Raw genomic sequence first — 24,220 nt, forward strand, 5'->3', positions numbered from 1 at the left:
AAGGCTAACATTGTTATATTTTTACAAAAAACAGCTGAACATGAGAGGTTTTTGGACCAATTTTGTGTTCTCCATTCTTTAAGCACCGGTTTGAGCACCGTTTGAGCACCGGCACCGTTTCAAAAGTACCGATTTGGCACCGGTATCGGATAAAACCTAAACGATACCCATCCCTACTGATAAGCATAAAATATTCCAGCAAAGGCTGGAGAACGATTCCTGAAGACTACTTAAAAATAACAGGAAGCTTCCTCAGAGAGTTCAGAGTGTGCTGAAGAACAAAGACACCCATCATCACACCAAATATCAACTTTCAAGCTTTTTAGAATTGTACAAACTCTGTTCTTGCTTATAAACTGCATTTTCATGTCTCTTGACACATGTCAATGAATCACTGCACGCTGTTGTTACAGACAAACAGTGCAACACCACAACCAGCTTTTCTGGTCATTTATTCAGCCATAAAACAGCAGTTTGTGCAAAAATAAGGACATAATTATTCTCAGACAGTAGTTTTAAAAGAAGCAATTTCTTTCTTGTTGCTGTTAGCATAGTTATCCACAATCCTCTTACATCAGCCTGCAAAAAAGCATTTTACCACTCTCTTATACAAAACTGCTTTGAATCCACAATTTCTGCATTTTTAAAGCATCACCTGTGGGGTTTAATAGTTTGATCAGGACCATCATTAAACTCCTGTTTAACTAACTTGGATGAAATCACATCCTCTGAACACGTACAGTGATGATGACCCTGAATCATAAAATTTCCACCGCTGTGCTTCACAGGTGGTATGAGGTGGTTCTCCTGAAAAGCTGTCTTTGGTGTGTGTCAACATGTTTATTACTCCAGTTGCCAAATAACTCCAACTTAGTTTTTTTTAAAGCACAGTATTTCAAAAAAGCTGTTCCTAAATGCTGATCCCGGCGAGAAAAGTCTGACCCTTGATGATGAAGTTTCACCTTTTACACTCTAAGGTGGTTCTATTCATTGACACCTAATCCGGCTCTCATTGTATTTCTGAATTTGTAACAAATATAGACGAAATGAAGCAACAGATTAAAAAAAATATAATAAAAAGGTATAAAAATACTATGTTATTGTTAAAAAACAAATAAACAAACAAAATTCTATCATGTATGGACCCTCATATGTCTTTTCAGACTTCCCTGTCTGGTGAATCTTTCGCTACAAACTCCACAGCTAAATGGTTTCTCTCCGGTGTGGACGCTCGTGTGCCTCTTGAGATGCGCATTGCGACGAAACATTTTACCGCAGTCGTTACAGCCAAATGGTTTCTCTCCTGTGTGAACTCTAACGTGTTGTTTGCGATGAGTCTTTTGGCTAAACTTTTGACCACAAAAAGAACACTCGAATGGTTTCTCTCCCGTGTGGACACTCGTGTGTCTCTTAAGAGTATTCTGATGTCTAAATGTTTTGCCACAAATGTCACAACCAAACGGTTTCTCTCCCGTGTGAACTATCGTGTGTCTCTTCAGAACCACCTGTTGTGTAAATATTTTGCCACAAACGTTACAAACAAAAGGTCTCTCTCCTGTGTGGACTCTCATGTGCCTTATGAGATGCATATTGCAACTAAATGCTTTACCACAGCTGTCACAACCAAATGGTTTCTCCACAGTGTGTAACTTAGCATCTGACAGCTGTATACCTCCATCCTCTTCTGGATTCCTCCCTTTGGCTGAGTTGCTGTTTGGAGCTTCAGCCTCTGAGATGTGTTCAGTTTGGCTTGGCTGAAGCTCCAAGGACATAAATTTCTATTCATCATCTTCACTCTTTACAAGGAAGTTGGTGATATTGGTCTCCTCCAAATCTCCCTCCTGACTTCTGCAGAGTTTCCGCTGTTCCTCCTTTATGTAGAGATGCTCTGCTTCCTGCTGGTCCAGACTCGGGCTCCATGGAACCTCTTCTTTAATCACCAGCAGCTGCTGAACATCTGCAGGCACCGATGAAACACACATGCACATTATGGACTGTAACTTTGGTTAAAAGAGCCAATATATTATGTTATCTCTAAAGATTTTTTGAAGAGCATCTGAAGTCTTCGTCTTCCTCTGACAACGACTCTTAAGAGCTTCTTTATTCCAGATTTTTTTTTCATGCTCCTAAAACACGTTTAGTGACACGTTTGTTAAATTACACACGCTGTATTTTTTCTTGCCTTTAAAAAAAATCTCTATTTTGTCCTAATGACAAATTCACTTCATATAACTTCTTTTATTACTGGAAAGTGATTTTCTTTTCACACTTTACTAATAATTAAAACACAAATGACAAAACACGTGCGTCTAATACATCTAATATTATCATTCTATTTACTTTCTAAAAAAAAAACTAGATTCAGGTTTCTGATTGGTCAAAAGCAGCAACTCTACCTCTTTTACCTACTCAGCGAGATTAAGAAACCCTGTGCTTACTTATCAAGCTGATAACCGCTTTTGTATGACCTCTTAGTCTGTCTGCAGGCCAGATAAGGAAACGATATCCTGGGTAAACTCAGGGTGTTTTGTAGTATAGGCCCCAGAAGTGTATCTTAATCAGCAAATATAAATACAATGACAAGGAAAACAACATATCAGCAAACTGCCTTGCACTCGAGTAATTTCACGTTTTGATGTTTAAATTATAATATTATATTTCAAGGTCAAGACCTGGATGGATTCTCTCAATTCTTTAGTTTATTACTTCCTTATTACCTCCTATAGCAGAGCATACATTGCAGCATCCTTTATCAAAGAAAAAAGAGGAAGTGCCGTCCCAGCCTGTAGGATTAAAGCTGTTGTGACTTGTTGGCTTATCATCTGTCAAACAGATCTCTCACAAATGGTATCAAATCATTTTGAGTCAAAAAGAAGCTGCAATCAGTTTTTGGCAATGTGACCTTTACATTTAAAAAAAAAATTTTTTTCCAGTTAATATTTTTAAGAAATTCTCTTTCAAGGGCAAAATAGTTCTACAGTGAGATTTTAAGTAGCTAAAAAAGAGTGAATTATGATGTATGCAGAACAGGTCATTTTAAAATTATTAGTATTTTTATAACCCCTGCATAAATCCTCTTGACTATGTTTTTGGCACCGATGAGCAACTAATCTCAACGTGACCCACATTTTATTGTAGACAGTGTAGATTTTTTACCTTTATATTTCCAACTTTGATACTTAGGTACTGTTTACACAGACCGTGTTTACACACAGTGGGGATAAAACACCCTTGTTTTCTTCCTTAAATAAGCTGCAGGCTCCTTAAAGATGAACCAGGCAAGCGCAGAATCGATCACCACGAATCACCAAAACAGAGGTCTTCTGTGTTTTAAGCAGGCACCTGCACAGACACCTTCACCCCATCTATGATTTTTACTGGTGGTGTGCAAACAAGGAACCGATGCATTACCACCACTAACTGGTCTGGAGTGTGGATCGGACCTTCAGACACGTTTATACTCTGCGTCCTTCAAAGGAGAACAACAAAGTACAAGTACATTTGAAGAAATTGACAAATAAAAAGTATTCTATTCTATTCTATTCTATTCTATTCAAAGGGGCACATATATACTCACAGGCCAATTTATTAGGCACACTTGTTCAACTGCTCTGAAACACAAATATCTAATAATCAGCCAGATCAATAATCTAATAATCAACATTGCACCGGCTCGTTCCATTTAGGCATGCTGACATGGGCAAAACGACCTGCTGAAGTTCAGGTTGATGCATCAGGCTGGAGGAGGGGATTTAAGTGACTTTGAATGTGGTTGTTTGTAAATGTTTGTAGGTGTTAGAGATCAGAGGAGAAGCACCAGACTGCTTTGAGCTGATAGGAAGTCAGCAGATACATAAATAAAAAAAACTTGTTACAACCACCGTTTTCTGAAGAAGATCTCTGAATGCACAACACATTAAACCTTGACCACATTGGGAGCCACTCCTGTGAGCTAACAACAGGAAACTGAAGACTGGGAAACACTGATGAGTCTCAACTCTGCTGCAAGATTCAGACGATAGGGTCGGAAATTAGTGTAAACATGAATACATGGATAAATCCTGCCTTCAGCAGAATAAAAGCTGCACTTGGTTTGTAGAACTGGTGTCTATAATTACAGCGGTCTTCAGAGCAGGGAAGAAATATTTGGATTTGTGGAAATTTTTACGGTGGCCCTGAGAGGCCAAACGGACTGCAACGTCAGAAAACACTTGCAAAAGGAAAAACGCTGCAAAAAGAAAAACGCTGCAAAAGCACACAAAACACAACGGAAATAGGAAAAAACACAATGGAAATGTTTCTGGGGAGACAATAACCCGACGGACCAGTTGCACGAACCAAAACATGCTAACAAGTGCGCTGGGACTGGGAGTCACTTTAAAGAAGTGGAGGAGAGGTAAATGTGTAGTAATCATATGATTCTAATACAGATATCTGGAATATACATACATGTTTTGGTGCTACTGGTCCGTCGGGTTATTGTCTCCCCAGAAACATTTCCATTGTGTTTTTTCCTATTTCCGTTGTGTTTTGTGTGCTTTTGCAGCATTTTTCTTTTTGCAGCGTTTTTCTTTTTGCAAGTGTTTTCTGAAGTTGCAGTCCGTTTGGCCTCTCAGGGCCACCGTAAAGTTTTCACCAAGCAGTCTCCTTTTGGGGGGTGGCTGTGGCTCAGGAGGTAGAGCAGGTCACCTACTACTCATCAGGTCGGGGGTTAGTTCAGTGCTCAGCTGGAGTAGAAAAGTGCTACATGAGAAGCAGACTTTACCATTTAGTTTTAGCTGTTGGACTGATGTCCTCATAGTTGAATCTGGAATACTTCGGGATAGAGTTTGTGGTTGACTCAGTGACTGGAAGGTGTCCAAGCCGAAATCTTGTCCCACCCATCGCGGTGAGCTGACAGTTGGTATGAGGTGTTAGTACTGATATATCTGGTTTTCACCTAATATCACACTGCATTATACGCAAACATCTCCACTTGTTGTTTGTTCAGATGCAGCATTGCATGCCTAAGCCATGTTGACATGTTCTTTTCAGACAGCTGAGATGTTCTGCTGGCAACACTTCCAAACCAACTATGTTCAGTGTGAAGATTTAACATGCTGAGGCTTGTAGAGTCTGAATGGAGCTCTGGGTTTTTGTTCTCTGAGCACTGCACTTGGGATGAAACTGCTGCGAACATTAACATTTACCTTGAATATTTTTCACTTATGAATAAGAGAATAATATTTTTAATTGTACAATGACAGCCTTATTTGGAAATGACCTCATAACCTTTGCTTGATGGACAGCAACAGCTAAATTCTCCAGGATCATTGCTGATGTTTTTCCTGCCAGAGGAGGTCTGCTATTATTAGTTATTAGTCAGAAGTGTGTTGGCAACGTGTTACGTGGTCAGCCACCACACCCTGTAATGTCACACTGCCAAGTTCTCATCTTTTTCATTGAATCTTTGTGTGGCAATATCTAGATTCACTGTAGGTGTTTTACATGAGTATTAATGTAAACAGAAAGAAGAGATGTGTTTGTTGTTATACAAACAAAAATAACAATTAATAACATTCAAAATCCAACCAGAATTATTCTTTAAAGCCAGCCATTTTAACATCTTCTCTTATATTTGCAAGAACAATGTTATTTGAAAAATACTGTATATGTACAGTTTCAGACATCTAGATGTTCATATTTGTAGATTCACAGTTTCTGTCTTCTTTGGACTCTATCGCCTTTCCTGGACTGTTATTGGGGCTGATGGTGACCCCTTTTGACCTGGTAATAGACGTGCATTTCACTAAACTTTAATTTCAGGCTTTATTACAAACACACCTCATGGGTGGAGGACAGTTTAAGCAAATAAACTGCAAAATAGAGAAATAGAAAATACATATTGTATTTTCTATTCACTGTCAGACAACCAGCATGCTCATTTAAGTGCAATGAAAAATCATCCAAATTCAAAAACAAAAGTCCTTATTCATACTGCTAATGCTCTATAACCACAAACAAACCCAAAAACATTGTTCAGCTATTATTAGTGTAAAAAATTTAATGTGTGGTAATCTGCAAATAAGGAAGCAGCTGGAAGAAACAGTTTTTATTCCATCTTTAATACAGTTAATTGTGAAGGAAGCAACAAGACTGAAATTCCAGAGGCCTGCACTATGAGGAAAAAAACTCAGCATATTCAGGATTTATTTAACTAACATTTGCAATCAGGATCAATAAGTCAGCCCAGTCTAGCTACGAGGACTTTTACATATAGAGGGCAGTGTTTGCAGCATATCACCAGGCACAGACAGACAGGTCTACTGGCAACAGAGCAGCATATTTTACACATGAAGAGCAAACTACAAATCAGAAATACTAGTCACAAGAACATCATCTGTGAAGTGCTCTACAGCAGCGGTCCCCAACCCCCGGTCCGAGGCCCGGGGGTTGGGGAACGCTGCTCTACAGGCTGTCAGTCACCTACTTTTCGTTGTTTTGGGCAAATACTTCAAAATATCTACTAAAAATAATCATTTCTGCATGTCCTTTTTTTTTTTTTTAAGGTTTTGTGCAGTATTACTTTATAATGCATTAGTAATGAGAAGTGTGTAATAAAAACTTTAGATTACTGTTCAGTAAAATTAGTACTTCATATTTAGCACAGCCAGCAGACAGATTGTCATGTAGTGTTTATACATCCGATCAAAAATCAGTGAGACAGACTGAAAGGCGCCCGGTCCATCAAAGGCCAGAAAACAGCTACAGAAGTCAAGTGTCTATAACCCAAAAGGTTCGAGATGTTCAGGCACAAAATGACAGGCATGTGATTCAGTTGTTGAAGCTGCAGTTGTGTGTACACTCATGTGTCTCTTCAAACTTCCCTGTCTGGTATATCTTTCGCCGCAGACGCCACAGGAGAACGGCTTCTCTCCCGTGTGGACGCTCATGTGTCTCTTGAGAGTATTCTGCTGTCTAAATCTCTTTCCACACAGACCACAACCGAAAGGCTTCTCTCCTGTGTGAACTCGTGTGTGACTCTTCAGAACCCCTTGCTGTGCAAATCTCTCGCCGCAAACACCACAGCTAAATGGTTTCTCTCCCGTGTGGACTCTCGTGTGTGTCTTAAGGTGCGTATTGGAACTGAAAGTCTTGCCACAGTCAACACAAACAAACGGTTTTTCTCCTGTGTGGACTCGCATGTGTCTTTTAAGAGTAAAATTAACTCTAAATCTTTTCCCACAAGCATCACAGCCAAATGGAGTCTCTCCTGTGTGGACTCGTAAGTGTTCCTTAAAATTTGACTTCTGGCTGAACCTTTTACCACAAAAACCACAATCAAAGGGTTTTTCGCCTGTGTGAACTCTCATGTGCGTCTTAAAATGTGTCTTCCTGCTAAATTTCTCGCCACAAACAGCACAACAAAAAGGTTTCTCTCCAGTGTGGATTCTCATGTGTCTGTGGAGAGACTGCCTGTGGAGAAAACATTTTCCACACTCAGAGCAGCTAAAGGGTTTTTTGGTAGTGTCACATCTCACGTGACAATTTACACCTGACTCAGGTGACCTGCTTGCCTCCCAGTCCTTGTCACTGTCTTCAGTTCCAGGTCTAAAATCTGACAAAGGTCCCTGCCATTCATCACCATCGTTACTGAGTTCAGTCTCAGAGGAGTCCGAATCATTTTCCACTTCATTAGGTTGTAAAGTACTTTTTGTATCAAGGTTTCTGGCTGATTCTGGTCCTCCACAGTCATCTCCATCAGTCTCAGTTTTTATTTGTTTACTTGTTTGATGACAGTAAAGCTCTGAAGAATTTGGTTTCTCTTCACCATCTTCACTCTTCACAGGAGCAGCAGTGAACGGGAGCCTGCTGGTATCAGCATCCTCCAGCCCTTTAAAGTGTTCTGCTGTTTGAGTGGTGCACAGTTCCTCACGCTCCTCCTTTATGCACAGGGGCTCTTGGGACCACTGGTCATCAGAGGGGCTCCATTCTGGGGGAACCTCTTCTTTAATCACCAACAGCTGTTGGACATCAGCATGAAACTCTGAAACACACAGAGACATCACCTGGAAAGCACTTATTTTACAAATATCACAACACAATAACCTTATAAAACACAGATAAAAAAATAACAGATAAAAACAAGAATAATCTGTCATTAAAATGTGAATAAAAAGGGTTAGAATAATGACTATTGTATGAGACAGGTTATTAAAAAACACCGCAAACAGTAACAAAAACAAAACAAGCCCTTGAAACAATTACAATAAATAGAGGTCAACAAAAAAACCTCTATCTGCTAACTTATCACCAGCTAAATGTCAGTAAAAAAAATCTAAATTCATCTTAAGAGCTTGTTGTTTCTTTTGTTTAAAATAAAGATCCCTTTTTCATCTTCCACCTTTTTGCTGCTCTTACTGCTTTTAATAGGAGGCACTGTTGCAACAAATGACTTGTTGGGGTGAATAATACCAAGTCATTTTGAGCCAGAAGGGACAAACTGGAATCAGTTGTTACCAAGGTGACTTTCTATTTTACTTTTTATTATGATTTCTTATTATGTTTTTTGTGTTTTCAGGAGCAACCTGACCAAAAGGAAAGCAGAAATTTCACCAAATACAACCAAACAGTTTAAAGATAATTTAAGTGGCCAAAAAGCACTAAATTGATTACAATGTAGGTACAGTGATAGGTGTTTATTAAGAACAGGAAAGGGCAGTTTAAGCAAATAAAGTGCATAGGTGTGAGTGCAAATGGTTGTCTGTCCCTGTGTGTTAGCCCTGCGACAGACTGGCGACCTGTCCAGGGTGTACCCCGCCTCTCGCCCTATGACAGCTGGGATAGGCTCCAGCACCCCCCGGAACCCTGAAAAGGATAAGCGGAAGCCAATGGATGGATGGCTATATAAGTGAGATGGCTTTATCCTACATAAAGCCAGCTCACTAAAATCTATATTTATTAAGATGAGTAAAAATATTGGACATTAAAACACCTTGAATCAAATTTCGCCCATTTACTTACGCTGAACTACAATATTAACGCTGTTGTTGTGTGCCCCGTCTAAAACGCCCGGGTACTACACAGGACCACCGATGGGTTCCGCCGTTTTTAAGCCGTTTTAACATCGATTTGTGGCAGATTTACATCATTTAAAAAGGCCGGTTTGTAGGTGAAAAGTTTATTTCGCCCACCAGTACAACGAGCTAGCAGCTAGGAAGCCGTTTCCTTCCGGAGAAACATCTCACGTTAAATCTGTGATTTTCTCACCGGTAGTTTGGTTGAGATCAGCATCCTGCAGCTGATGCGGTTTGATCTGCGGCTTTCGTTCATAAGGCTGACTCTCGATGCCGTTGCGTTGACGATAATCCGCTTCATTCATTGTTCTCGTCTTTAAAATCAACTGTAAGCTCGTTTGAATTGAACCAGGCGACTCGGTCAGAAGATCGATGGCCGTGTATTCACACTTCTATACGACCTCATCAATAGTTGGACAGGGCTCCCATTTTTCAGTGTTGTTGTGAAATGGATTTATTGGGGTGTTTTGGGCAGGCATTTGCGGAGGCACCTTTTTTTTTAATAGGAAAAAAACGTAACAGACACTTTTAAAATGTATTTTTAAACATTTAATTATTTTTCATGCAGAAATTATAGACAAGAACATATGAATGATAACAAAATATAAGAAACAGTGTATATAATAATAATAATCATACTCATAATAACAACAACAATAATAATAATTATTAATATTATTATTATAAGGCTTATAATGCAGAAAACAGGACAGAAAGGGGCCAATTAGTTTTAAAAATGAAACTTTAAGTCTTTATAAATAGGTGCTCTGTTGATATTTCTTTAATTTCTTAAAAATTGAACTAATCGTGATGACGGCGTTAATGTTGAAGGAAAAACTCCCTTTTGACATTTAAATGGAGCAAGAAAACTTCTAAAAGCTCCCTTTAAATGCTTTTAGAAGCATTTAATTTAATTTAATTTTTTTACCACATTGGTTCTATTTTCTTAGACTATTGTATTCCTATTATTATTCAAGTTCACAATTTCCTTACTCAGGGGTTGCAGTTCTCATCTTATATAGAACTCTCTTAACCCTTTAAGACCTACCATAGAACCAAGTCCGCCAGAGCTTATATTATATTTTTACATGCTGTGGAGCCATTTTTGGGAGCATTTCAAGTTGATATACATCAATACAACCATTATAGCCCAAATTTTAATGATATGTATGCATTAAGTGCATAGTAATTACATAAATTGCAAAAAAGTGCAATAAACTACAAAAACATTTAAAATTGTTTTTGTTTTTTTGTTTTTTACATATATTTCTAGTTAGAGAAATTTAAGAGGCGTATCCCTCAAAACTGTAAATACAAAAAAGTTGCACAAAATAGTTTCCCGCCACAGGAAATTTATTTTAAGTGTCTTCATAGTTTTATTTTTTATATACTGCAGGAAAAACGAAAATAAATATTATAATGCAGATTTCCAAAAAAAAAAAACAGCATATGCATCAAAGTAAACTATTTCCAGCAGTGCAATATGAGTCCTAAGCGTCCCAGAAACGACACAGAAAGTCATAAAGTCAAACATAACTTTTAAAAACACAAGTATAGGCTCATAAGGTCCTGATGGTAAAAAAAAACTACATTTCCGCAAAATACGTCACTTCCGGTTTCGGGCAGGTCATGGCGGACATGCGATAGTTTGCGCTGATGGACGTAGGAAGTGTTACAAACAGCTGATCGGATGGGTAAAGCGTGTTTCTGGGATATTATGTTTTTGTTGCTGCAAGTGGTTTTTATGACATTTTTGCAAAGCTTTATGTGGAAGGAAACTGTGATCGAGGACAAGCTGATGGCATAAGATGTAAGTACAACCCCTCCGGTTTCATATGCAAAAGAAAAATATTGCGCTAGCTTACGTGGTTGCAGTGCTACCGGGATTTAAAAATAGTTAAGCAAAACGGAGCGTGCCCGCTCTGACTGGCTTTAAAGGGTTAAGTGACCAGGTTCCCATTTCAACTTTTCTTCATATACTTGGTGTAAGCTTTTTCTTATTTGTCACTTTTAATTTTCGTTACTATCCTTATTTCTCTGTCTGTTATTTCTTTAAATGTAAGAGGTTTAAGAAACAGTGTTAAACATAAGGCTATTTTTTTGTTTTGCAAACAGTTCAACTCAGATTTTGGAAGATTTAATGGTATAATTTTGAATTCTGACATAGATAAAGATGGTCATTACATTTTTCTAATAGTTGAGGCTGCACACTCTATCTATATTTTAGACAATGTGTATGGTTTTAACTGTCAGAGGGAGAATAAATGGTAAATGGCCTGTATTTATATAGTGCTTTTCTAGTCCTTAAGGACCTCAAGGCGCTTTACACATCCAGTCATTCACCCATTCACACACTGGTGATGGCAGCTACAGTGTAGCCACAGCCACCCTGGGGAGCACTGACAGAGGCGAGGCTGCCGGACACTGGCGCCACCGGGCCCTCTGACCACCTGTGACCAGGACACAACGACCGAGACTGTCCAAGCCGGGGCTCGAACCGGCAACCTTCCGATTACAAGGCGAACTCCCAACTCTTGAGCCACGATCGCCCCAAAATAAACTATATTTTGATACGTTGGAGGAGCGCCTACTATGCTGGTTATCAATTATTTACAAGATTTATTAATGAGAGGAGACAACTTAAACAAGAGCAAGGTGATAAACAGAAACTCTGCACAGGTGCCGTGGGAAACCAGGGGACGGAGAAACGGTCGGGCACACAGAACACAGGGAGAGCACGGGCTGGAAGTTCTGCAACAGAGGAGAGAGGTGTCACAACGAGTGAGAGAGACAAGGCCAACTTTTACAGACAGGTGAGAGAGCGCAGACTGTCAATAGCATCACAGCGGATTCTTTTGTCACACATTAGGTGATCAGTCAAACAGCTCTGTTAAACGTATGGAATTCACATTGAGTATAGATGGATATTAAGAAATATAAAACTTCCAGTCCTGAATGGACATCAATGATTAAATTTAACAGTAACTATAGCAACAAATCACATCTGTTGTCCAGAGGCGCTTTACATTGGAAGGCAGAGACCCTATACTAGGACTGGGCGATATGACCCAAAATTCATATCTCGATATTCTTTAGCTGGTTGACGATATATAGACATCTTGATATTTTTTAAAGCCATAAAGTAAGAACAAAAAGAGAGCTCTTAGTCAAAGCTGTGTCCCAAATCTCACATAAGCACTTTTATTAACATACAGCGCAGATGTACAAGAAAAAATTACTCAGAAATAAATTATCAGCATTTATTAAATACTCATGCTCCATAAATAAAATAAAACAATGTTGTTTTTGTGCATAACAAAAAGCTCACAATTGTGCAGTCAAAATGTAAACTAACAGACGCTGAGCACAATAACAAAGACAGATTTCGCAGCTGCTCTGTTCCCAAGTTCTACTGCGTGACTGACAGCCTGGAGTTTGAAATCCTCTTTGTAACCGTGTCTCTTAACAGGTGTCATTTGTGGTCCTTATACACACACAGTACGGTAATATTACGTTGAAGCAGAGTACGTATCACTCCGCGAGGCTTCTCGGTAGCCGTAATGATCCAACAATCCATCAAGCAGTGCAGTTTCGTAGTTTACCAAAGTCGTACCAAAATATTTTTTGAAAGGTTTCTGAGCGCTGTGTACCACATAAAATCGGTTCGCGGCCAGTAAGCACAACCAGAATTTATACATAAGGCGCGCTGTCGATTTTTGAGAAATAAAGGATTTTAGTATGTATCCTGAAACAAGATAACATTCATTAGTAGAGATTGGGAAAACTTCTGTTTACCTTTGTTAGCCACTTGGCTATGATAGTAAACAGTGGGACAGAGGGACTGGTCGCCCAGGGCACCAAACAGGTTAGGACCGCCCCTGGGTGTATGGTAGGTGGGGCTGGCTCTACACTGGGGCAAGAGGGGCCAACCACTGCGAGCCTGTTGGCTGTGGTTTAAACGTTTTTTGAGGCTCACCGATTTGTAATGCTCCTGCTCACAACAATCGTGTAATTTCACTGGACAAATTTGCACCATTTTATTTTTTTGGAATTAGGCTCATTTTTTTGCATGTGAATAAATAGATCCGACCAGTGAGAGCGTTGGATTTGGCAACACGTGTGCTCATAGCTTAAAACGCGCTCAGATTATTTTTACAGTCTCACTGATTAAGTTGTGTTTAGAAACAGTTTTTAAATTACAAAACACTTCTTATGGGAGGCAAAAAAGTGCGTAACTTCTAACGTTCAACAGGTTTCTTTTTTTATATAATTTCTTATAATTTTGAAGCTGTTTAAAGTTTCATTGATATTAAAAATCATAATTCATCTAATGATGAATGACTTTACTATAAAAGCAAAAACGTGTTAAAACAGTAAAAAGGGTAACTTAATATAGTTACAAAGATTTATTGCCCAGTTTTAAAAAAAGATTATTTCATACTTGAGATAGCTTCAGTTTTCTACATATATGTTCCCATATATTTTATATATTTGTATGGAAACATATATATATTATTTATATAGGCAAGGACAAAACCACAAATTTTGTATTCATGGATATTTTTTGGTTTATTTTTTAAGTACAATGAAGACAAACATGAGGACGGAAAAGTAAAGCTTGTTAATAATACAAATACACTTCACAACACAACCTATAGTGTTACAGTATCTATCTGCAGTAACATGTGCGAACTTTCATGCTGCTTCAGCTGTTCAGATGTTGAACATTTTTCACCACAAATGCCACACAAAAACTGTTTGTCTCTCCTGTGGATGCTCATGTGTCTCTTAAGTCGTGTATTGGAACTAAATGTTTTCCCACACTCGTCACAGCCGAACAGTTTCTCTCCCGTGTGGCCTCTTAAGTGCTCCTTAAATCGTGTGCTGCGGTTAAATCGTTTTCCACATATATCGCATCCAAACGGTTTCTCACCTGTGTGGACGCTGGTGTGTCTTTTAAGAGCATTCTGGTGTCCAAATCTTTTCCCACATATATCACAACCAAATGGTTTCTCCCCTGTGTGGATTCTCATGTGTCTTTTCAGACCTTCATGTTCTGTAAACCCTTTACCACAAACACTACAGCCAAAAGGTCTCTCGCCTGTGTGGACCCTCATGTGTACTTTAAAACTATACTTAAATTTAAATGTCTTTCCACAAGAATCACAACTAAATGGTTTCTCCTGTGTGTGTACTCGCATGTGATTCTTAAGATGAGTGTTACGACTAAATGTTTTTCCACAGTCTTCACAACCAAATGGCTTCTCTCCTGTGTGGACTCTCATGTGCGTTTTAAGAGTAAACTCAAGTCCAAATCTTTTTCCACAAGCTTCACAGCTAAAGGGTTTCTCTCCCGTGTGGACGGTCATGTGTCTCTTAAGATGTGTATTGCAGCTGAAGGTTTTACCGCAAACAGCACAAGCCAGTGATTTCTCTCCTCGGCGTTGTCGCTTCTGAGATTCCGGTTGTGTAAATGTTTTAACGCAAACATCACTGACAAACTGAGGCTCAGTTGCAACACTCTCCTTCCACGCTATACCACCCACTTCAGTTTCAGGTCCAGAATCTGACAGAGGTTCCTGCCAAACATCCTCCTCCTCCTCCTCATCTTCATAACTGACTTCAGTCTCGGAAGAGTCTAAAGTCTTTTTCTTATTATTTACTAATAAATGACAATTTAGATCTGGGCTCCAGACTGATTCCAGTCGTCCATATGCATCTTCCTCAATTTCCGTCTTGATCTGTTTAGCTAAGCAGCCGATAGGCGGCTCTGTCTGTGTGGATTCTTCTGTTTGGCTTTGATGACGATATGAGCACTGAGGCTTCTCTTCATCGTCATCATCTTCAGTCTTCACAGTAACAATAGTGAACGGTAACCTGCTGAGATCTGCCTCCTCCAACCTATTGATCTGCTGTCCCTCCTCACTGCTCCAGGGTTCCTCCTGCTCCTGCTTTATGTGGAGGAACTCGGCGGCTTGCAGGTCCCGCCTGGGGCTCCAATCTTGAGGAACTTCTTTAATCACCAGCAGCTGCCGGACATCTTCAGGTAACACTGAAACACACATGGACAGAAAAGACTGACATTAAAATTCTACAGCAGCATAGCACACCCATTAAAAACCCTGATATACAGATATATATTCATTCATTGGTGTCTAATTATTTACTCCCTTTCGATGGCATTACGGTTATTTTTTTACAGTAGGTCCTTTTAGTCACGTTTTTAACAAATCTGTAGGATTGGTTTTTAAAAGCTGTGTGACGTTGTCAAATTTAGAAATATCCTGACTCAGTGTGATGCTAAAAAAAATCATGCCGGGCTGAATTGTAGTAATTTGTTATTAAACCTTCAGCTGATGCAAAATGACACAATGGGAGTACCAACAGGGACTGGAAAGGGCCAATCTTCTTCACATTTTTCTTCTTTTCCTTTAGGGGTTGCCACAGCAGATCATCTGTCTCCATCTCTCCATCCCACTGTTACACCTGCCTTGTTCCCATTCAAACACATGTATTCTGTCTTCTTCTACTGATTTTATTCCTCTTCTCTCCAGAGCATACCTCCACCTCCCCAGGGTCTCCTCCACCTGCTCTTTACTACAGATCACAATGTCATCTGCAAACATCTTCAAATATCCTCATGGTGTGGCCCATCAGCTTTATCCCTGTGTAGTTTCTACAGCTCTGCATGTCACCCTTGTTCTTGAAGATCAGTTCCAATACACTTCTCCATTCCTCAGACATCCCCTCACTCTCCAGGACTGTGTTAAAAAGTCTGCCTTCCCTCTTAAACACCTCCATACCTCCACGGGTGTGTCATCAGTAGGGCTGCCACAAACGATTATTTTGATAGTCGACTAACCGATTATTTTTGCGATTAGTCGACTAATCAGATCCATTGGACATAAAGCGTACAGCTTATTGCACCAGCATGCATCTGCTCTTATATAGCTCTCATTAGCTTACAGCTTGAAGTGTTTAAGGTATGTGCTAACTAAAAATAAAGACAAGATGATTAGACAAGATTAAACTTTTAATGAAATTTGCAGATTGTCTCAGTGGACTTTAATAAACTCAGCCGTCTGCTCCTTGCTCTAAATATAACAGGACACTAGAGTAAATTCTCGAACATCTCACATTTCTGTTTAATCAGTTTTCTGTTTGCGTTTATTCACCTGTGTGAAAACTATAACTTTAATCTCAGCCAAACAGATTTACTCAGAAACAAATTAAACACTGAAAAAAGGCACGATGCAACGACTATTAAATTAGTTGTTGACGATTTTGATAGTCGACATAATCGTGACTAGGCAAGGCAAGGCAAGGCAAGGCAAATTTATTTGTATAGCACAATTCAACAACAAGGTGATTCAAAGTGCTTTACAGAGACATTAGAAACAAAAACAAATAAAAAGCAGGATTTTAAATTGATTAAAACAAACAAACAAACTAACTAAACACACACATTTCACACCTGTTCGCGCGATCTGAACCCTTATCGTAAGGGGAGCTACCAGTCCTTCTGTGGACGAGCTACTTTCTATTTTAAATTCCCTGAATTTAAAATACTCTCTAGACCCAGTCTAGACCCAGCTGGGGAGCTACCCAGAGCTCTAAACCCACTTAACAAACAAACAAAACAGTATATAAAATCAAAACAGATAAAATCAGAACAGTAGATAAAATCAGTAGTTAATGTAAGTTTTGAAATTTAAGCTTAACAAACAAACAAAACAGTATATAAAATCAAAACAGATAAAATCAGAAATAGATAAGATCAGTAGTTAGTGTAAGTTTTGAAATTTAAGCTTAAAAGTGTGGATTTGGTGCTTTATTCAAATGCAGCTGAGAACAGGTGAGTCTTCAACCTGGATTTAAATAAACTGAGTGTTTCAGCTGATCTGAGGCTTTCTGGGAGTTTGTTCCAGATATAAGGAGCATAAAAGCTGAATGCAGCTTCTCCGTGTCTGGTTCTGACTCTGGGAACTGATAAAAGACCGGATCCAGATGACCTGAGGGATCTGGAAGGTTCATACTGGGTCAGGAGGTCACTGATGTATTTTGGTCCTAAACCATTCAGAGCTTTATAGGCCAGCATCAGAACTTTAAAGTCTATCCTCTGACGGACAGGCAGCCAGTGTAAAGACCTCAGAGCTGGACTGATGTGGTCCACTTTTTTGGTCTTAGTGAGGACTCGAGCAGCAGAGTTCTGAATGAGCTGTAGTTGTCTGACTGATTTTTTAGGTAGACCTGTAAAGATGCTGTTACAGTAATCAAGCCTACTAAAAATGAATGCATGGACTAGTTTTTCCAGGTCCTGTTGAGACATCAGATCTTTTATCCTTGAAATATTCTTGAGGTGATAGTAAGCTGACTTTGTTATTGTCTTAATGTGTTTTTCTAAGTTTAGGTCTGCATCCATCACTACACCCAAATTTCTCGCCTGGTTTGTGGTTTTTAGATGTATAGATTGAAGTTCTCTGGTGACCTGTAATCGTTTTTCTTTGGCGCCAAAGACTATTACTTCAGTTTTGTTTTTGTTTAGTTGGAGAAAATTGTGGCACAACCAGTCATTGATTTCCTCAATGCATTTACCAAGAGCCTGTACAGGGCCTCGGTCTCCTGGTGACATTGTGATATATATTTGTGTGTCATCTGCATAGCTGTGATAGTTTATTTTGTTGTTCTTTATAATCTGTGCCAGTGGGAGCATGTAAATGTTAAACAGAGGGGGTCCCAAGATGGAACCTTGGGGAACTCCACATGTGATACTTGTCTGCTCAGATGTGAAGTTACCTATTGATACAAAGTATTTCCTGTTTTCTATGTATGTTTTGAACCAGTTTAGTACAGTTCCTGAAAGACCTGCCCAGTTCTCCAGTCGTTTGAGTAATATGTTGTGGTCAACTGTATCAAATGCTGCACTGAGATCCAGTAAAACTAGGACTGACATTTTTCCACTGTCTGTGTTCAGACATATGTCATTAAACACTTTGGTCAGAGCAGTTTCAGTGCTGTGGTTCTGTCTAAAACCTGACTGGAAGGCATCGTAGCAATTATTCTGTTTTAAGAAGTAACTGAGCTGTTGAGAAACTGCTTTTTCAATGATCTTACTTAAAAACGGGAGATTTGAGATCGGCCTGTAGTTGTTCATTTGTGTCTTGTCAAGATTGTCCTTTTTCAGTATAGGTTTGATTACAGCAGTTTTTAGTGGTTCTGGAAACACGCCTGACATTAAGGAAAAGTTGACGATCTGTAACAGGTCTGACTCTAAAGTCTTTGAGACCTTTTTGAAAAAACTTGTTGGCAGGACATCTAAACAGCAAGAGGAGGAGTTCAGTTGACCTAAGATGTCCTCCAGGTCTTTGCTGTTAATTGGGTGAAACTGTTTGATGGTGTTTAAACAGTTTTTCGGTGGACACAGTACATATCCTGGATCTGCTGTTGATGTACTAACTGCTTGTCTAATCTTTTGGATTTTGTCTGTGAAGAATTTGGCAAAGTCATTGCAGGCCATGGTCGAATGAAGTTCAGCTGCCACTGACACAGGAGGGTTTGTTAGCCTGTCAACTGTAGAAAATAAGACCCGAGCATTATGGCTGTTTTTAGTGATGATGTCAGAGAAGTAGGACCTCCTTGCATTCCTCAGTTGTAAATTATAATTGTGAAGTTTCTCTTTATAAATGTCATAATGAACCTGGAGGTTTGTTTTTCTCCATCTGCGCTCAGCTTTCCTACACTCTCTTTTTTCATTTTTCACCAGTGTGGAGTTTCTCCATGGAGACTTTTTCCTTCCAGAGATAACCTTCACCTTAATGGGAGCAATAGTGTCCATTACATTTAACATTTTTGCATTAAAGCTATTGACGAGCTCATTGACTGAACCTTTGGGCAGGTCAGGTGTTAATGGGAAGACCTGGTTAAAGATCTCACTACTGTTTTCAGTTATACACCGTTTTGTGATCACTGCTGTTGATATATTTGTGTGGGCTGAGATTTTACTTTCAAAGAAAACACAGTAATGATCAGACAGGCCCACATCAGACACAGTAACCTTTGAAATGCTCAGGCTCTTGGAGATCAGTAGGTCAAGAGTGTGTCCTCTATTATGTGTGGCCTCTGTTACATGCTGAGTCAGCCCAAAGTTGCCCAGAGTGTTACTCAGGTCTTTAGTCCCTTTGTCCTGAGGGTTGTCCACATGGATGTTAAAATCCCCAACAATAATTACACAGTCAAAATCAACACAGATCACAGACAGCAGTTCACTGAGGTCATTAAAAAAGTCTGTGCAGTATTTGGGAGGCCTGTAAACATTAAGAAACACAACTTTGGATGGGGCCTTCAGCTGTAAAGCCACATATTCAAAAGACTGAAAACTTCCAGGAGATAGCTGCTTACATTGAAATGATTCATTAAATAAGACAGCAACCCCTCCTCCTCTCCTGCTCACCCTGACCTCACTGATAAAACTGTAGTTAGGAGGGGTCGTCTCGATGAGAACAGCTCCACTGTTACTTTGGTCCAACCAAGTTTCAGTTAAAAACATAAAATCAAGGCTGTGCTCAGTGATTAGATCATTAATTAAAAATGTTTTCCCAGCTAAAGATCTAATGTTTAATAAAGCCAACTTAAGTGTTTTAGAGGCATTACTTGTCCCCTCGTGTTTGGGAGCAGTCTGTGGCACACAAGGTATGTTTACTATATTTAAAGATCTTTTAGAGTGCAGCTCTCTGTGTTTTGACCAGGCCACATGTCTCCTGTCACCTAAAAGTACAGAAATTTTAAAACCTTCTAGTAAACAGGGTCCCAGCTTCTCCTGGGAAAAGTCACCACTGCCATAATCCTCGCAGCCCGGACCCTCCACACATTACACATCAGACTGCGGAGACAAAGCATGAAGGTGGTAAGGAGGAACTAAGGGGGGCGAGGCTGGGCAATGTGACTTCGATTGCTCTGTTGAGGGTGGGGCTCGGTGGCGAACCTTTGGCTGCTTTGGTGGGGGGTTTATGGGGGACAAAGAGGGATTGGGCCGGGGGGTAGATCTGAGCCCAGCATTGACCCGCTCCATCATCTCTTCAGTGAATTTCAGGTGTGGGGAGGAGGGAGAAAGGGAGGGAGAGGAGGGTGATGGGGGTGATGGCCTGTCAGGGGTTTGGGGGACTGGGGAAGATCCTGGTCCTGGTCGTTGGTGTTGTTGAGAGAGTTGGAGGCAAATAGGGACCCCTCTTCTTGCCTCTTCTTGCCTCAGATGTCTCTCCTTTCTGAGGCTCTTCCCGGGTGGGGGCAGATGGAGCTCCTCCTCAAGGTTTCTGCTGGGCTTTGTCTGTTCTTGGAGTACTGTTTGTTCCTCTTTATGAGATAACTCCTCGTTTATCTCAGCCTTGGCTCCAAGCACAGATGGATGACGTATGGAATAAAACAAGTTGGAGGTGAACAGTTTCACCCCTGACTTGTTAAAATTAAATCCATTTGCTTTAAACAGATGCCTGCGTTCCCAAAAAATATTAAAGTTGTTGATAAAATGCACTGAGTGGTCAGCACATGGACTATTTGACTAATCGTGGCAGCCCTTGTCATCAGGACCAATACTCTTCACAGCTGCTCTTACTTCCTCCTTACTAAGCCTCTGCACTTCCTGATTAGCGATCCTCCATCTGTCCCCCTCCTGCACTCTTCATCTTCATCCTTTAAAGAAAGGATTAGCTTCTCTGCACTGACTAGCCTTTTAAATGCCAAATTCCTGAATAATAAGATCCAATCATGTTTTAAATATATCAAAGCGTTATATGATCCCAGCAGAGTGCTTCACTCACACTGCGAGGCTACATGTGGTTTCTAGAGTTTATGAAAGTAGAATAAGAGGCAGATTCGTCAGCTATGACGATAAGCTGATTGTGAAGGCTGAGTCTGTGGACACTTGAGACTGTGGTGGAGGGGACGTCACGGACAAATGGTTATCCATCATGGATAGTCCTGACGACCCTCTGCACCACTGAAAGGACATGTAATGGAGCATTTTCTTTAACAGGCTGGTTCAGCTCCAAGCAGGACTGATATAGGAAATCTTTCATACCACATTATATCACCCTTTATAATACAATACATGTGTCTGACTAAAAGGCATTTGCCAGATACAAATTGCATTATGAATGTATGCATGATTATTCTCAAGGTGCGAGTTGTGACCATAGGAATCCTTCACACTCTGAAGCCTGACGGATCATTTATTATTAGTGATTATAATTATAATTAGTGATTATTATCACTGTTAGTGTAAGGTTTGTAGCATAATTGTGAAACATAAGCAGAGCTTTTACAAAAATACTGAAGTGTATTTTTAAAGAAATTAACAGCTTAATATTCTCTGTCTCATGTTTTCCTCTTCAAACAAAGGTGATCCAGTCAAATGTAACAATATATGGAAGACTAAAATCCCTCTTCCACTTAGTGCCACGTTGGCCAGCCGTGCCATAGCACCAGCATTTAATATGAAACAAGCGGTGAGGACCTGCAGACCGAGGTGGAGCAGTGTGGACGAGTGACAGGCTCATCTGCTACTTTCCACTTTTACAATAATGGATTAAAAGTGTTTCTTATTTTGTTGCGGGAGCTGTGAGGTCAGTTTTAGATTCCACACAATGACCAGTTCAATCTTTCACTGTGAGCGCTCTGTTTGTTACTAACACTAACACACTTTATCCAAAGTTCATTTAAAACTTCTCTATAATGCTCTTCTTGTACAGCAACTACATTATTATTGTTGTGTATTATAGTGTTGTTTTGTGTTGTTTGTTGGACTCTTTGTTTATTAATAGGTTCTAAAATCTATTTTACCTTCACAATTTGTAATAAAATGGTCTAAATAGTTAGTAAAACAAATATGAACTGAAAATCTTAATCTTAACCACTTATTTTGTTAAATGTAACTTAGAATTGGGGAATGAACAAGTTGAATGAACAAGCTAACTTTTTCAAGAAATGACTTTTTTACCATCACTTCCTCTCATAGAGCACTTTTCTACTCTACCTGAGCACTCAAAGAGCTTATACAACTCTATGCAACATTTTTCTAAGCTTTTCTATGCTTAAATACTCTCTTCAAAAAAAAAAAAGCTGTTTGAATTAACCACAATGGAGGTTATAGGGAACATACAAACTCACTATTTTTGCAGTCTGAAACACTGAAAATTGCCGATCTAGTGAAATTCCAAACAGCACGGTTAAAACGTTTGACTCCAGCTACACGACACCCAGCTGGAAACACTTCACGCAAGTCGAGCTGCCCGAGATTCACAGAATTTACAGAAAATGTAAATTTTTTGTGATTTATCTCGTTATAGGGACGATAGATGTTTTATCTCGGGATATGGAATTTTAGTCATATCGCACAGCCCTAGTATATATTATATCAGAAACCTGTTCACTATTTTTATTACAGATTATATCAGTAAGGAAGCTGACTAAATATTAACTTATGGCAAAAGGGTGGGATTAAACAAGTGTGTACTTCTTCCCACTTCCTTTCAACATGTAAATGAATCAGTACGGTAGCAATATTGAAATGTATTGACTTTTGTATAGTATTTTTTTCTCTCTTATTTTCTGTATATTGTTTACATGTTTGAAATAAATTAACAATTAACAATTAAATGCTATTCTTACACAGGATTGTGTCTGCTCCTCTCTGTCAGCTTATTGCAGCAACTGGACCATCATGCAACATTAAGAAACTGCACGTGTGATTTCAGGAGGATGTCTCAGACTGCCAGACGCAAAGCTGCACTCCAACAGGATGAAAGAACCAACCTCACGTCACCCTGTAAGGACTGATGTTGCCGCTCTAGAAAGTGTCTGGCACACCGGATTTCTGAGTTTCCTGATGGTCTGAATTTCCCTTATTTCTCTTTTAGTTAGAGAACACTCTGATCACCACGCAGGGTGATCTCTACAGGGAGGGGGGTAAAATGTGATCCCCACCAGGGATGTAAAACTATTTAGCAGAGTGAGGAAGGAAGGACCAGACGATGGGAAAGCTAACTCTGCTTATTGGTATTATTATTAATAGTAGATTTCATCATTATTTTAACTGCTGAGAACAAAAACATTTCTTAAATACGGGACAAATAAAGTATTTCTCATCTCGTGATGTTTGCATACTCTGGTCCAGAGCAACTTATGTTCAGATTTCTGTTTTAAACTCAGCCGAAAGCGCTTTACTTTGACCAGTACACGCAATTTTAATGATGTTCTATATGAATGATTAGCTGCAATATACAGGACCTTACCCAATTAACACGTTATTAACGCTAAATGAGCATTTAAAAACGGCCGAACTACAAAGACAACTCTTGTGTGCGCGCTGGCAAATCGTCCGGACGCCACACTTTACCCTCAACTTTAAGTTCCGCCGTTTAAAAAAATCCGCCACAATAATTCTATTAAACGTTAATATTCACATTTGAGATCCACGGATGAAATAAAAAGCTCTGAGATTTTATTTATGTGTTTATTTTTGTGCACGTATACAGATCAACGAAAACCGATGTTTCCGATGTGAAACACCTTTTCACAAACCCCACAGCGAGCTAACAGTTAACCCGATCAAACAGTAAATGTGTTTTTATTCTCACCGGCGCTTTGGCTCGTTTCAGCATCCTGCTGCCGTTTAATCTCGGGCTTCTCCTCAGCCAGACTGTCGGCATTCAGCTGATGGAGATAATCCACCTCATTCATGATGGTGTCCGTGTCTTTGCTCTCTTCTTTAAAATAAACTGCAGGCTCGGCGGAGCTGAAACCGGGCCTGGGCAGAATCGATCACCGCCGATCACCTTTCACGATCACGCCGCTTACGTTTCTGTTCATCCATGAATACGTCACCGGGGAAGATACAGATTGAAACGGGACACTCAAATGATTCCTCACAACATTTATTGCCCTCTGCTGTGTTTTGAACAGGCATCTGCACGGACACCTTTCCTGTCCTCGGCGGTGAGATCACCGCTGTGGAGCGACGAGAGTGCAAAAATGAAATCACTAAATACATCAAATAATGATTAAATGTTTAATTAATTGATTCAATTAACCAGGTTATGGTCTGTTGATCAGCCGCAGTGACAGTTTCAATTATTTCAAGATGGACAGCAACACATGAACCATGACATAAT

The 24,220-nt window shown here is 39.6% G+C and overlaps 2 protein-coding genes across 4 annotated transcripts; both read right to left on the reverse strand.

The window, feature by feature from the left end:
* Nucleotides 1-947: 947 nt before the first annotated feature.
* Nucleotides 948-9,524, reverse strand: LOC147323866 (uncharacterized). 3 transcript variants are annotated; one of them, XM_086304537.1, is made up of 2 exons: nucleotides 6,843-9,226; nucleotides 948-1,649 (listed from the first exon to the last, which is right to left on the reverse strand). In XM_086304537.1, exons 1-2 carry the CDS (start codon nucleotides 8,139-8,141, stop codon nucleotides 1,134-1,136), a joined length of 1,815 nt encoding a protein of 604 aa, XP_086160663.1. In that variant the 5' UTR covers nucleotides 8,142-9,226; the 3' UTR covers nucleotides 948-1,133. The 3 variants fall into 3 exon arrangements, with proteins under 3 accessions (XP_086160663.1, XP_086160662.1, XP_086160661.1); XM_086304536.1 differs by lacking the exon at nucleotides 948-1,649 and adding an exon at nucleotides 9,250-9,524 and having other exon boundaries at nucleotides 6,024-8,003; XM_086304535.1 differs by lacking the exon at nucleotides 948-1,649 and adding an exon at nucleotides 9,250-9,523 and having other exon boundaries at nucleotides 6,024-8,026.
* A 4,004-nt stretch (nucleotides 9,525-13,528) lies between these two features.
* LOC147323867 (uncharacterized) lies at nucleotides 13,529-24,077 on the reverse strand. The gene is made up of 2 exons (XM_086304520.1): nucleotides 23,687-24,077; nucleotides 13,529-15,108 (listed from the first exon to the last, which is right to left on the reverse strand). Exons 1-2 carry the CDS (start codon nucleotides 23,787-23,789, stop codon nucleotides 13,709-13,711), a joined length of 1,503 nt encoding a protein of 500 aa, XP_086160646.1. The 5' UTR covers nucleotides 23,790-24,077; the 3' UTR covers nucleotides 13,529-13,708.
* Between the last annotated feature and the right edge of the window lie 143 nt (nucleotides 24,078-24,220).

This window comes from Aulonocara sp. 'chitande type north' Nkhata Bay, linkage group LG8 (assembly GCF_057382095.1).
Source record: "Aulonocara sp. 'chitande type north' Nkhata Bay isolate Kocher_YH1m ecotype deep benthic linkage group LG8, A_spYH_male_GT1.1, whole genome shotgun sequence".
In the NCBI taxonomy this organism is placed as follows: Eukaryota; Metazoa; Chordata; class Actinopteri; order Cichliformes; family Cichlidae; genus Aulonocara; species Aulonocara sp. 'chitande type north' Nkhata Bay.

Coding starts and splice junctions, on each gene's coding strand:
- LOC147323866 (XM_086304537.1), bottom strand. CDS start 8,141: ATGACAGATTATTCTTGTTTTTATCTGTTATTTTTTTATCTGTGTTTT. Junction 1,650..6,842: donor GTTTGAAGAGACACATGAGT/GTACACACAACT, acceptor TCAGATGCTAAG/TTACACACTGTGGAGAAACC.
- LOC147323867 (XM_086304520.1), bottom strand. CDS start 23,789: ATGAATGAGGTGGATTATCTCCATCAGCTGAATGCCGACAGTCTGGCT. Junction 15,109..23,686: donor TGAAACGAGCCAAAGCGCCG/GTGAGAATAAAA, acceptor TGTGTGTTTCAG/TGTTACCTGAAGATGTCCGG.